Here is a 13636-nt window from a genome sequence, read left to right as displayed (position 1 = left end):
ATCCTGTGAACTCTCATTGGAGAGAGTGGTAAAAGAGAGATGTTTTAGTTCTGTTTAAAGGACATTTATGTGAACATTTCAGGTTGCACAATAAAGTTCTGACTGTTGTGATAACTACATGTATCAGATCATAGAGTCTGGGGTTGAAGAACTTGGAGATGAAGCATCCTACCCTGTTAACTGTGCGCCTTGAGGCTGGGAGCTTCAGCGTAAACTCGAGACTCAAAGTCTTCTTCTGTTGTCATTAGGTTTGTGATACCACCAGTACCTCTCCTTGACACTGAATGTTAGAAATGATTTTTTTTGCAAATGAATTCAAACTACTTTTATGCTGAAATTTTTGTTGAACTATATATAAGCCAGTCTGGTAAAAATCCTCCTGGAGTGTTTAAAATCCAGCATTAAGAGTGTCTGAAGTGTGTGTGAGCATGGTCTCCTGGTTCCATTAAGAATAAGGCCTCCACACCAGTTGTGTGCTCCAGATGAAGACACTGTGGAGAAAAGGCCCTAAGCACAGGAGTTCTGTAGCTGGAAATGAAGGAAGCAGAAACCACTCTGCGTGAGTCAAAGAACAGTGACGATTAGTGGAAACACCCTAATTCCATTGGCAGTCCCGAGTTAGGTGAGGAAGGCTGCCAATTGCAAAACAGGAGAGCGTCTAAATTTTGTTTCTGGTTGACGTTTTAGAGGTGAAGAGCGCCACTCTTTGTGGTCCCCTGTGGTCATTCTGCAGAAAGACCTCATGGGCGGGGCAGGGGTCCTGTGGCTGCAGACCAACTTGCAATCACTGGGCGTTGCTCGTGATTCCTTATCATTGGGAGTGGAACTGATTTTCGTGTTTGTTGTTTCAGATGGTAGAAATGGTGTGTCTCCATGTGATTAGCTTAATGGAGGCATTGCAAGAGTGCAACTCAACAATTTTTGTCAAGGTAGGAAAATCTTATAATTTTTATAGACTTTCTTGCTCTTAAAAAATGTAGATTCATTTGAATGTACTTTCTGAAGAGGAAAATGAAATGGATTTAATTTTAATGTTCAGAATCGGGGCTGAGGATTTGGGTTCTTATAATAATACTTCACCAAATGTCATTTTGCTCTTGCTCTGCTCCGTGGACCAACCCTTCTGGGTTAATAAATACATTGGATCATGATTAGTTTATCGTATGTAATTAAAATATTATGGGGGAACACTGATCTGAAAATGACCTTGAGGAGACATAAATTGGTTGTACCTTACCTTGCAAAAGATATACAGAGAACTAAGGAAAATGGCCTGTAACAGTGTGACTTGGTAGCTGGTACTTTTCTCTAAGTTAAGTTAATTCTGCTTCTAATAAAACTCTTCTAAGTCACTGGACAGTGTATGAAAGTAAGTAATGCACCTGTCTTCTGTCCAGGGACATCAAAAGTAAGAGTAAAGAGAACTTGTTTTCCCTCAATTGTCATTTTATTTCCACTCTTTTTCCTTCTTTCCCTTTAGCCCACCTCTTTGTCTCACCAATTCTTTGGTCTTCCTCTCTTGTACCAATTTCTTCTGTATCTTTCACTTTCGTATTACATCATCTTGGCCACCTCTTTCTCCACCCCATTAACCTCTTTGCCACCACAGACTGCATCAGCTTAGAACCTTATAACTTGCTGTTTCACTCTTCATTTGATTCTATTCTTCCCTAAAGGACACTTGTCACGTTAACTCAACACAATGCTGAAGAAGAGCAGCCCATTTGCAGGGAAATTAGATGCTGATAGAAGACCGCAGGGTAGTTGGTTCACATGGGATAGACACACCTTATCTGGCCCCATAGTCATTAGCAAAAGTCAGAGAGAAACTATATGACTGATGCTTGTGATAACACTGGATTTTATTTTTTATAGCCTTATTGAAGTGTGATTTATGCACAGTAAACTCTACATATTTATAATGTACAATTTGAAAAGTCTTAATATATCACACTGTGAAAGCATGATAATCAAGATAATGAACATGTTCCTCATTCCCCTGAAGTTTTCCTAGAGTTCTTTATAGTTTCTTCATCACGTCCTGTATCCTGCCTCCCCTCCCCCAGGCAATTACTAATCTGCTTTCTGTCATTATATGTTAGTTTGCATTTTCTAAAATTTTGTATAAAATGCCTTTTTTTCATTCAGAATAATTACACTGAGACTAATCCATGTGGTTGCTTATATCAGTAGATCCCTTCTTTTTATTTCTGAGCACAGCCTGTTGTATGGATGTACACATTTCATTTATCCATTCGTTGGTTGATGGCATCTGGACTTTTCCAGTTTGGGACAATTACAAATGAAGCTGCTGTGAATATCCATCTACAAGTCTTTGTGTAGACACATGTTTTCATGTATAGTGGATAAACACCTAGAAGTGGAACAGCTGGGCTGGAACCCAAAACCACTGTTTCTCCAAAGTTCGCCTTGTTGGATTCGCACGAGCAGTGTATGAACATGTCAGTTCTTCTCTGACTTTGTCAACAGTTCGAGTAGTCGGTCTTTAATTTCAGTCCTTCCGAGAGCTGTATGCTGGTATCTCATCAAGTTCTTTATATTTTTTTTCTTTCATCATGGTTTTTAATTGCATTTCCTTGTTGAAGAATGATGTTAAAGATCTTTTCATGCACTTATTTGCTGTTCAACATCTGCTCGGTGAAGTATCTATTAAAATGTTCCACCTATTTTCAATATGAGTTTTCCACCCTTCTTATTGAATTCTGAGATGTAAGTCCGTTATCACATTTGTGATTTGCAAAGATTTTCTCTGTGGTTTGCCTTTTAATTGTATTAATGGTATCTTATAAAGAAAAGCAGTTCTTAATTTTGAACGGGTACCCCTTATTTTTTCTTTTATGGATCATGCTTTTGATGTATTTTTAAAAATCTTAACCCAGAGTTTCCTTCTGGGTGTTATTTATATTTTCTTCTTTTTTATATCCACAATCCATTTTGAGTTAAGTTTTGTATGTGTGTGAGTATATGGATTAAGGTACTTATGCATAAAGATAACTATTGTGGGATCATTTCTTTTAAATTTCTTTTGTACTTTTGTCAAAATCAATTGACCATGTATGTGTGGTTCTGTTTCTGGATACTTGATTTTATTCCATTGATCCCATTGTCTATCTTTCTAGATTCTGTAGCTTTATAATATTCCTTGAAATCAATTAGTGTGTGTCCTCTATATTTCCTCATTGTTTTTTAAAAATTGTTTTGTCTATTCTAAGTCCATTTGCATTTCTAGAAAGTATTTAAAATAACTTGTCAATTTCTTAAAAAAATTTGCTGGGAATTAGATGGTAATTGCATTGAATCTATGGGTCACTTAGGGGAGATTTGAGATCTTAACAATATTGAATCTTCCAATCCACAAACATTCTCCATTTGTTTATCTCTTCTTTAACTTTTCCTAGAGTTATTTTGTAGTTTTCCATAGATAGCATATTTTTACCACATTTATCTCTGAGTATATAATAATTTTATGTGATTTATTTATTTATTTATTGCTTTTCGATTTCTGATGACTCTTTGCTAGTATTTAGAAATATAACTGATTTTCACTTTGATCCTTTTTTTGCCCTGCGCCTGATTAAATTCATTTAATAGTTGTAGTAGCTTTTAACAGGTTTCTTCAGGCTTTTTGTGGGTTTCTATAGGCATTTCTGTCATGTGCAAATAAAGGTATTTTTTTATTTTTTCCTTTCCAAACTTTCTCTCTTCTTTTTCTTGTCTCATCCTCTAGCTAGATCATCCAGTACAAGTTAGACAGAAGAAGTGATAGAGGGGAACTTTGTCTCATTCCTGGTCTTTGGAAAAAAGTATTCATCCTTTCATCATTAGATATAAATATTGGGTGTTAGTTTTTCATGAATACCCTTTGTCAGATTAAATAAAGTTCTCTTCTGTTCCTGGTCTGTTAAGAACTTTTGTCAGGAATAGGTATAGAATTTGTCAAATACTTTCTCTGCATTTAATGTTGTGGTCATATGACTTTTTTTTTTTTTTTTTTTTTACTTTTAGCAATGTGAATTTCATGATTTGATTTTTGAATGTTAAACCAATCTTGTATTCCCAGGGCAAACCACATTTGGTCATTATGATTATCCTTTTTATATCTTGCTAAATTCTGTTTGCTAACAAACAATTTTTTGCATTCATGTTCACTGAACCATAGTAACTGTTTTTGGTCTTGGTATCAAGGTAACAGTGGCCTCATAAAATGAGTTACAGAGTATTCCAACCTTTTCTGTTTTCTGAAAAAGTTTGTGTAGATTTGGTGTTATTTCTCTCTTAAATATTTGGTGAAACTAACCAGTGAAATCACCTGCGCTTAGAATTTTCTTTTCAGGAGGGGTTTAAACTGCAGGTTCACTCTCTTTAATAGATAGAGGGGCTTTCAGGATACCTGTTTATTCTTAGTGTAAGTATGTAAGTACTCTGTAAGTACGTGTCTTTCAAAGAGCTTATCCATTTCATCAAAATAGTCACCTTTTTTTTTTGCATGAAATTGTTCATACTGTTTTTTTTTTTTAAAGATAGTGATTTTATTTTTTTATTTTATTTTATTTTTTAAAGATTTATTTATTTATTTATACAAGCACTGGGTACAGTCAGAAGCGTGGGAGGGTGAGAGAATTCACCAGAGCCAGAGCAGGCAGAAGGACCGAAGTGCATTGCTGAGGGGAGCAGCGGGCGGCAGGAGAGGTCTGCGCACCATGCGGGACCCTCCTCCGGTGGCCGGGGACCAGCCGGGGACTGAACTGGCGCTGCAGAGGCTGCGGGCAGCTTCGCAACCCAGCACTCAATCACTGCGCCACCAGGGAGGCCCCATACTGTTCTCTTATCACACTTTTAATAGCTGTAGAATCAATAGTTATGCCACCTTTTAATTCCTGATATTGATAATCTGTGACTTCTCTATAAATCTGGATCTCTGATAAATCTGGATAGAGGTTTATCAATTTAAGTAAGCTTGTGATTAACAACAACCACCACCATCTTTTGGGTGGTTTTTATTCTTTTTTTCTATTGTTTTTGTGTTGTATTGATTTCTGTTCTATATTTTTTTCTTTCTTATGATTATTTTAGATTTAATTTGCTCTTCTCTTTCTAGGAGAAGAGTGGCATTCGCTGATTTGAGACTTTTTTCCTTATCTACTACAAGTGGCTAGTGCTATAAATTTCTCTTTTAAGCTCTAGCTCAGTTGCATCCCACATTTTAGTAAATTGTGTTGTCATTTGAATTCAGTTAAAAATACTTTTGAACTTCCAGTATGTTTTCTTTTTTTTTTTATTTAAAGTATTTTGATTATTTAATGAAACATTATTTAGTTACCAAGCATTTGGGGATTTTCTAGAGATACTCTGTTATGGGTTTTTAATTTAATTCCATTGTTGCCAGAGAATATACTTTGTATAAATTGACTCATTTTAAATGTTTTGAGGCTTGGTGATTTTGTTTTATTTTTTTGCCCAGAATTCTATCTATATTGGCAAATGCTCTGTGTGCTCTAGAAAAGAATGTGTCTTCTGCTATGGGTATAGTTTCCTTTTTAGTTGGTTTAAATGTACTGATGAAGCTTTGTTATTCGGTACACCAATGTTTAGGGTTATTTTACCTGCTTAAAGAATTGAGATGAGTTGAAATTATGAAACGGCTCTCTTCATCCTCAGTAGTATTCTTTGCTCTAAAAGCTACTTTGGTATTAATAAAGGCAGTCCAGCTTGCCTTTCAGTAGTGTTAGAATGGCATATCTTTTTCCATCCCTTAATTTTAACCTATTTGTGTCTTTTTTCATAAAGTATATTTCTTTAGGCAGCATGTAATTGGGTGTTGCTTTTTAATTTTTTAAAATCAAATGTTACGATTCTTTGGTTTTAAAGTCATTTTCGTTTGATGTGTTTTGTGGTTGTGTTGGTTTAAATCAAGCATTTTGCTCTTTGTTTTCTGTATTTCATATCTCTTCTTTGTGCTTTACTTCCTCCTTTCCTGCCTACTTTGGATTAATTGCATTTTTAATCATTAAATTGTTGATACCATTTTCTCTTCTATCTGGTTTCTTAAGCTGAAAGCTGTCGTCATTAATTTGAGAACTTTCTTTTTAGTCAACAGTGTTTAATGTTCTAAATTTCCTCCCAAGTACTGCTTTAACAATTTCTGTGACTTTTGATATCTTCTCATTTCAGTTCAGTTGAAAATACTTTCTAATTTCCCTTTTGACTTTTTCTTTTACCCATGGATTATTTAGAAGTATGTTTTTTCAGCTATCTTATTAGTTATATATACTTTAGTAGTTGTTCTGGTGGTTGATTTAGAGTTTGTACCATATATTTTTAACTCATCATTGTCTACCTTTTGAGTAATGTTACACAACTTCATGTAGGAGTAGAGAATGCAGGCTAGTATTCTCTCACTTCCCATCACCTAACTTTGTGTTATTATTGACAATACATTTTACTTGTACATGTGTTATACGTCAAACCACACATTTTTATTATTTTTGCTTTAGTCAATTACCTCTTAAATGAATTTTTTAAATTTTAAATATTTTTTCTACTTGCTCTTGTTTCCAAATTTATATTTGCCTTATTCTGTATTTTACGCTTGTTTTTGTAGCTATGAACGTCATTCTTCCTTCTGCCCAGAGGATTTCCTTTTCTATTCTTGGGTAGATCTGCTGGTGATAAATTCCTTCTGCTTTCGTATACCTGAGAAAGTTTTACTCTACTTTTGATTTTGAAAGGTTTGGTCTAGTTATTTAATTTTAGGTTCAAAGTTTTTCTTTTTAGTAGTTTAGAGATGTTGCTCCTTCACTTTCTTCTGACAAAAATCTGTGTTGTCCTTAACTTTTTTTTTCTGTATGATGTCTTTTTTCCTCTGACTGCTTTTAAGATTTTCACTTTACCATTGTTGTCAAGCAATTTGATGATGCTCTTCCTTGGTGTAGCTTGTGTTGAGTTCATTGAGCTTCTTTGGTCTTTGAATTTACAATTCTCATTTTATTTGGAGAAGTATCAGCTATTGTTTCTTCAAATAGTTTCTTTTATGCCTCTTTCAACACACTCAATATCCCTTCTACCTTCTTGATCATATTGAATGTAGTTCAAATACCTTTTAATGGCCCTTATCTATTAATTCTTTTATCTGTGTCATTAGATCTTTTTGGGTCATATTGGGTCTTTTTCAAATGCTTGATTTTTTCTTCTCACATTTTCTACTTATTTGCATGCTTCATAGTTTTTTATTGGATTCTTGACATTTTGATTTTGACTTTCTTGGGTGCTGGATTTTTTTTTATTCCTCTAAGTATTCTTGATTTGAATTCTCTGACATAATTAAATGATTTGCAACAGTTTTATCCTTTTGAATGTGCTTTTAAGCTTTTTTAAGTGGAATTGGAGCAGCATTTTGTCTAGGAGTAATTTCTTTCACTACTAAGGTAATGTTCTTCTGAGTCCTTGACTTGATTTTCCTACACTAGTGGAAACTAATTGTGCCGGCCCTGTGTCATCGCTACGGGTTTTCCCCTCTAATATTTTTGGGCTGTTTTTCCATTACCTTGGATCGTTTTTTCACATGTGAGCATTGGTCAGTACTCAGCTGGTGACTCGGGTACCATTTACAAATTTACAGATCCTCTCTCTCTCACTGACCCCCCCACCCTGTGCCGCCACCCTGCCTCCCCCCAGCACACTGTTTTCCTCGCGCCCTTTCTCTCTTTCTCTCTCTGACTTATAAACTCTAGCCATCTTAACCTCTCTGGACTCAGGCGCCATTTCCTTGTCTCAGGCTCTACCTGGTTTCCTCCTTCTGAGGTGCGCTCTATGCTAATTGTGGGCTCACCTTGTTTGTTTTGTCTCCCTAGTGACCACTGTCCAGCTCTTGCTGGTGCTCAATTTCTGAAAACCATTGTTTCATAAACTTCATTTGAAATTTTACTTGTTCCAGGCAGGAGCTCAAATCTGGTCTTTGTTACTCTATCTTTGCCGAAAGAAAGTTTCATCACCAATTTTCATTTGGAAAGCTGGAAAACATGGAATGAAGTGAATACAGTCCAACAAACAGGAAGTCTTTAGTTTATCCTGTAGTATAAAGCAAGATAAGAGAAAAAGTATTACATTTATTGTGATGAAAAACAGTTTTTTGAAATGTCCTTCGGTTTTCTGGATATTGTTTCTGGCAGGGAAAAAAACCCAACCAACCTTATTATGACATTACAGAGCCCAAAGTAAATTATATATAATTCTTAATGGCAGCTTTTCTAGGAGCCACTAGCAGAAGGGAACTGAAATGAATGTTAACAATAAGTCAATTTAGCAGTCCTGAAATAGGATGGCTGGGTTATATAATGCTATCGATCATAATGAGATTTCCCCTGCAGCCTTCAGTCATACGTTTGTGAGCCACAAACCTGAAGGTCCCTCGCAGGAATATTTAAGAATCCAATGGTCGCATATTGTATTACATACATAGGAAATAACCCTTCTTACTCTAACCCTACAGTTCCTCTTGATTCCCTCCTGGAGGCCTTAGCCCCAGAAACAGCGCTGGGAAGTGTGTACCCACAGTCCCAGTATCTTCCGATCCCCACCCTCCCTCGTCCCTTGCAAATCTTAGCAGGAGGTTAGTTTGAGTATTTCCCAAAGAGCAAGCAGCATATGGCCCTGCTACCATATTTAATACATCAAAAGTCAACAAAAGTCTGTGGACACTGGGACCCTCAGGGCCTGCTCTTTGCTGTACAGACACCAAGGAGCAGGAGGCAGTTTCCCTGGTTCGCTTTCCCGTTCTGTGAAGGCTTTGCAATCCACCGTCTTGTTGGGAGGGTTGGTAGCAGGAGAGGCCGGAAGAGGGTGTTATTTTCTGAATTACATTTACATTTACAATTCCATTTTCTGATACAAACCATCGTCTCTTTCTAAACACAGTATTTTTGTTACGGACAGAATATAGCTGGCTGCAGTATAAACACTGTGTTTAGGAATAAACATCAGTGGAAATCAGATTGGCAAATGGTATATATCACAGAATGTTAAAGGCAGATTTAGCCTTGAGAACAAAAACAGAGAAATGTAATTTACCACTTCAGCAAATTTATTTATTTTTAATGTTTTGATGAATTAAGTGGGACCGGCAGCCCTTGGCCGTGACTCGTGAGCAGAGATGTTTACCCTGCATCCCGGCCGGTCTCTGGCCCTCTTTGCTCATGGCTCCACTGTCCTCCAGTTCGCTCAGGCTGGAGACTTAGCATCGTCTTTGACCTTTTCCTCACTCCAAAAGCTCGCTAAGCGAGTTAGTCCTCAGACGCACACACCGTCCCCGCAGGCAGCCTCCTCGCGCCCGAAGCTGTCTGGTCTCCCCTGGATTACCGAGGCGGCCTTTGCAGAGCCCTGCTTCCTTTCTCCATGTCCCCCCTCACCTGCGTCTGCAGACTGCTGCCGCAGCAGTCTTTCGGGGGTGTGGTTCGACTTGTGATTAGGGCACCCCCTTCAGAAGTTGTGTCGGATTTGGAGTAGAATCCAGGTCTCCTAACCTGGCACGCCCCGTCAGCTCTGCGTGGGCGATGGGAGGCTTTTCTAGAAGAGTTTGTCGTGACCTTCTCCTAAGAGCCTTGCCCCTCGGCATCACCCGCTCCCCTCCCGCCCCCTCCCCTGGCCTCTGCGTCCTGGCGTGCCCTCGTGCTGGTGTGCTGGGCTGCTGTAACAGGTGCACAGACTGGGGCTTCCCCACCAGAAACCAACTTTCTCACAGCTCTGGAGGCCAGAAGTCCTACACCAAGTCTGCAGAGTCTCCCTCTGAGAGCTGGGAGGGGCGGTGTGTCCCCTCACCCCTAGTGAGGCCCGCTCCCTCCCCTGGCATCCGGAGGGCTTTTGGCTTGCACCTCTCTGCCCTCCTCTTCACATCGTCGCTGTGTGTGCATCTCTGTCCAAATAGCCCCTTTTAATAAGAACCCCGGCCCTGTTGGATCAGGGGGCGCTGTCTCCAGAATGACCTTATCTTAACTGGTTACATCTGCAGTGACCCCATTTCCAGAGAAGGTCCCATTCTGAAGACAGTGTGGGTGAAGACTACAACGGCTGCTCCAGGGGGACGCGAGTCAGTGCACAGCAGCCCTGCTCCGGCTGGAAGGCGCATGGGATGAAATGAGGGGGTGCACCTTAGCACATCCACGGTCCCCGGGGTACTGGATAGAACAAACGAGGATTCCCAAACTAAATAGGCCAGAGCCCACCTCCCTGGCTAAAATCCTGCCGAAGTAGCGTTCTCAGGCACACACATCGGGACACCTTGGCCCTGACTTGTGCACTTACGAGGCCATTTATATCCTAAGTAGCCCAAGTGCAGCCCACAGGCCAGCGCAGGGAGAGGAGATTGGCGCTGGGGTGGAGGCCCAGGCCCGAGCAGTCCGACTCCTTGACAGCCTCTCTGTCTGGGCGCCGGGGAGCCGCCAGGCCTGCGAGGACCTCGGGCTCAGCCCCTGGCTTCGCTCACCTTCGGCTCACAGCCTGGCAACCTCAGGGCTTGGCTTTTTCAACCGCTGAAGCATGTCTGCTTCCCAGCAACAGTTTCCTAACAACTGTGGGCAACAGAGCTGCCCTTTCACTTGGAGACTCAGTTCTAAAGATCCTGCGGAGGGAATTCTATTTCAAGAAAGTAAGGATTTAATGAAATAAATACGCATTTAATTTCCCGTGCTGGGTAGCTTTCAAGAGACAATCAGTCATTTACTCTAAAGTGTGTATTGCAGGCACTCAAGGGGCGCCTATTAACCTCCAAATGCCACCAGCTCAGCAGGGTTTGGCCTCAGAAAGACGTTTTCCTGATAACTGGTAACTCGCAGCGGGGGCCCAGGTCCTTGCTCGACGTGAAAGGGATGCAGTGTGTCCTGCTCCCCTCGCCGTGGCGGGGGCTGTGGCGCCACCCAAGCGCAGCAATAACGAGGCTTCTGTGTTTCTCCACACAGCTGATACCTATGTGGTTGCCAATGATTCAGTCAAATATCAAGGTAAGTCGCCCGGATGCTCCTGGAAGCTGGAAGCTTCGCTTCCTCTAGAGACGGTCCTAACGTTCACAGACTCATGATTCCCACTGCTCTGGGGGCCAAGAATGCAGGCGACGCCTCCTGCTCACGGTTGATGAGGAGGAGGATGAAGGTGAAGGGTGGGGGGTCCCAGAGTCCGGGCGAGGCTCAGTCACTGACTAGAGCACTAGGCTGCCCTACCTCCAGAGGAGAGCCTGGGATCCGGCCCCACACGTGTCGGTGCCCCTTTCTGGCCACTAAAATTGACTTTTTGTGATGGGAAGAATTCTGTCATGGAAGGATAGATTGGGTGAGTGAGAGAATTGAGCCAGAGGGGCCTACACGTGAGGCTCGTAGGCCCGGAGGGAAGATGACTTGGACAGGGCCCCACAGCCAGAAAGGGGAGAAGGTTCTGAGCGAATGTATTTCCCACTCCCAGCCCTTACCTTGAGTGATGCTTGTCTCTATAGGGACAAACCTAGTCCAGGCCCAGTAAATATAGGTATTGGGGCCTGACATTAGACGGGAAAGCGAGCCAAGGCCCCTGCAGCACTGGGCTCTGCTGCACCAGGAGCTCTGTGGCAGGGGGCTAAGCCTTCTTGCTGGATTTCTTCTCAGAATTGGGAAGGGGTGCTAGGGAGGAAGGGGGCGACTCCATGCCCATCATCAGGACAGAAGTGCAGCCATCAGCAGTGCCCACGGTCGGTGCTGTTTGTGTTGCGGGCGGGTCATGAGCGCGCTGCGAGCCTCGTCCTGAGCTGGTCGTGCTTGGACGCGGGTGCTTGTGCTTCCGCCCTGCACCCTGTGAATGGGGTGGGAGGCCACTGGACACTGCTCACGGTGCTGAGAGGAGGCAGCAGAACTTGTGGAGAAGCGAGGACAAAGAAGAGCTTCCAACCAGCTTTTCTGTGCATTCACAGAGATTATAATCGTGATTAAAATGCCATGAGCGCTCTCTATGTGCCAGGTTCTGTTCCAAACCCTCTATCGACTCATTCATCCTTACAAAACCTCCACGAGATGAGGCTGCCGTCTCTAATTTGCCCATGAGAAAATCCAAACACACACCAAAAAGGGTTGTTCCCAAAGTCGTCCCCCGGGGAGCTGGGGTTTGAGCCCGGGAGCACCGGCGCTGGGCTCCCACGTGAGCAGCTCTGGGGGCCCGTTCACGGCAGCTGTGCCATGGCCCATTGGCTCCAAGTTCCTGCTGCCCGGAATGGATCAAAGCGGGAATGGCTTTACTTAGATGAATTTGGGGTGCTCGACTCTGGGAAATGTGGCTCCCAGACATGTCCCCCGCCCCTGCACGGCCGCTTTTGAGAGCTGGCCTCCTGCAGGCCGGAGGGGCCCTGGTGCCTTGTTAGGTCAGCCTTGTAAGTTCTGGCTGCACCAACAGCCCAGGTGGGTGCTCCGGGGTTGACCTGGAGCATAAGGAGGAAAGAAGCTCGACTAAACTTCTTGCCCTGTCTTCACAGCACTTATCTGCCGGACTCCAGCTTCGCCTCCAGGCCATTCAGAACAACGTGAACCACCACAGCCTAAGGACGCTGCCGGGCTCGGCCCAGAGCAGTGCCAGCCTGGCTGCCCTCCGCAAGTGGCTGCAGTGCGCCCAGTTCAAAATGGCCCAGGTGGAGATCCAGTCCTCAGAAGCAGCCTCTCAATTTTATCCTCTATGAGCGGACTCCTCGGCTCTCAGTGTCAACACTCTGGTTTAGCAATAATGGGTTTAAAAACAAAACAATTCGATCCGAGCAGGTTGGGGAACATATTGGTACTGTACATTCTCTTTCTAGTTTAGTAAAAGACGTGCAAAGGCCGGAGAGGTCAAACACGAAGCTTTCTTGCTACACATTTCTGATGACTCCTTGGGCTATCTGATTAAGTGTTTCCTTACATTATTTTTTAAAAACCAAATCATTTTTCTTTAACTAACTTCTATTTTTTTTAAGAAAAAAAAATAGACTGGTGGGTACTCACAGAAAAGTTGTATAAGTCCCCCTGTTGCTATTTTTGATGATAGAGAATAAATAGGGTTTTTGAAACCTTTGTAGTGTTTTTTCTTAAAAATCCACTCTTGGCAATGCAATAATAAAAAAACACAACCCGTCACCAGAAGCCAGTGACACCTGACTGAAGCTTTTTGTCGTTACCTGGGGAAAGCGGCAGCTTGCAAGGACCATTACAAAGTGCACTTAGAAATTAGGTGGTTAAACTGTGCCAATCGTTTCTTTTGTTTTATAACATTTTCCAAGACTGTCCAGTAAGGTTTATTGTTTTTAAAACTAGTTTTTCAACTCATTAGTTCTGGGCTGTCCTTTCTTGTAAGCTTTATGATAATAACCACTTTAGTTTTGTGAACGACAGACTTTGTTGTTTGGTTAATAGTTGTATACAATTCAACTTAAAACTGTAGCTTGCATACTGGACCAGACGATGCCCCACGCTGGCACAGAGCACTGTACCCGGAGTTACGTTTCATAAGAGGAATTTTAATAGCGTAAGAGCACCGAGACCGATGAGCACTTCTGTTAGCATCCGACTGTGCATCCACACATGGCCCTTCTCTTCTCTCCCCCTGTGACGCACTGACCAACCGAAGACTTAAGATA

The 13636-nt window shown here is 41.8% G+C and overlaps 1 protein-coding gene across 4 annotated transcripts in view; it reads left to right on the top strand.

Moving 5' to 3' along the window:
• The window catches only part of UNC79 (unc-79 homolog, NALCN channel complex subunit), a gene marked incomplete at both ends in the record, with an annotated part of 174448 nt that extends 161745 nt beyond the window's left edge, over positions 1 to 12703 (top strand). For all 4 annotated transcript variants that reach the window (XM_084241340.1, XM_084241338.1, XM_084241337.1 and 1 more), the window contains 3 exons: positions 852 to 929; positions 10971 to 11012; positions 12503 to 12703. In XM_084241340.1, coding sequence (XP_084097466.1) covers positions 852 to 929; positions 10971 to 11012; positions 12503 to 12703 — 321 coding nt within the window. The remainder of the gene's footprint in view (positions 1 to 851; positions 930 to 10970; positions 11013 to 12502) is intronic.
• Positions 12704 to 13636: the final 933 nt, after the last annotated feature.

This window comes from Talpa europaea (genome assembly GCF_964194135.1).
Source record: "Talpa europaea genome assembly, chromosome: 8".
NCBI classification, from domain to species: Eukaryota; Metazoa; Chordata; class Mammalia; order Eulipotyphla; family Talpidae; genus Talpa; species Talpa europaea.
This window is presented reverse-complemented; position numbering and strand designations above follow the sequence as displayed.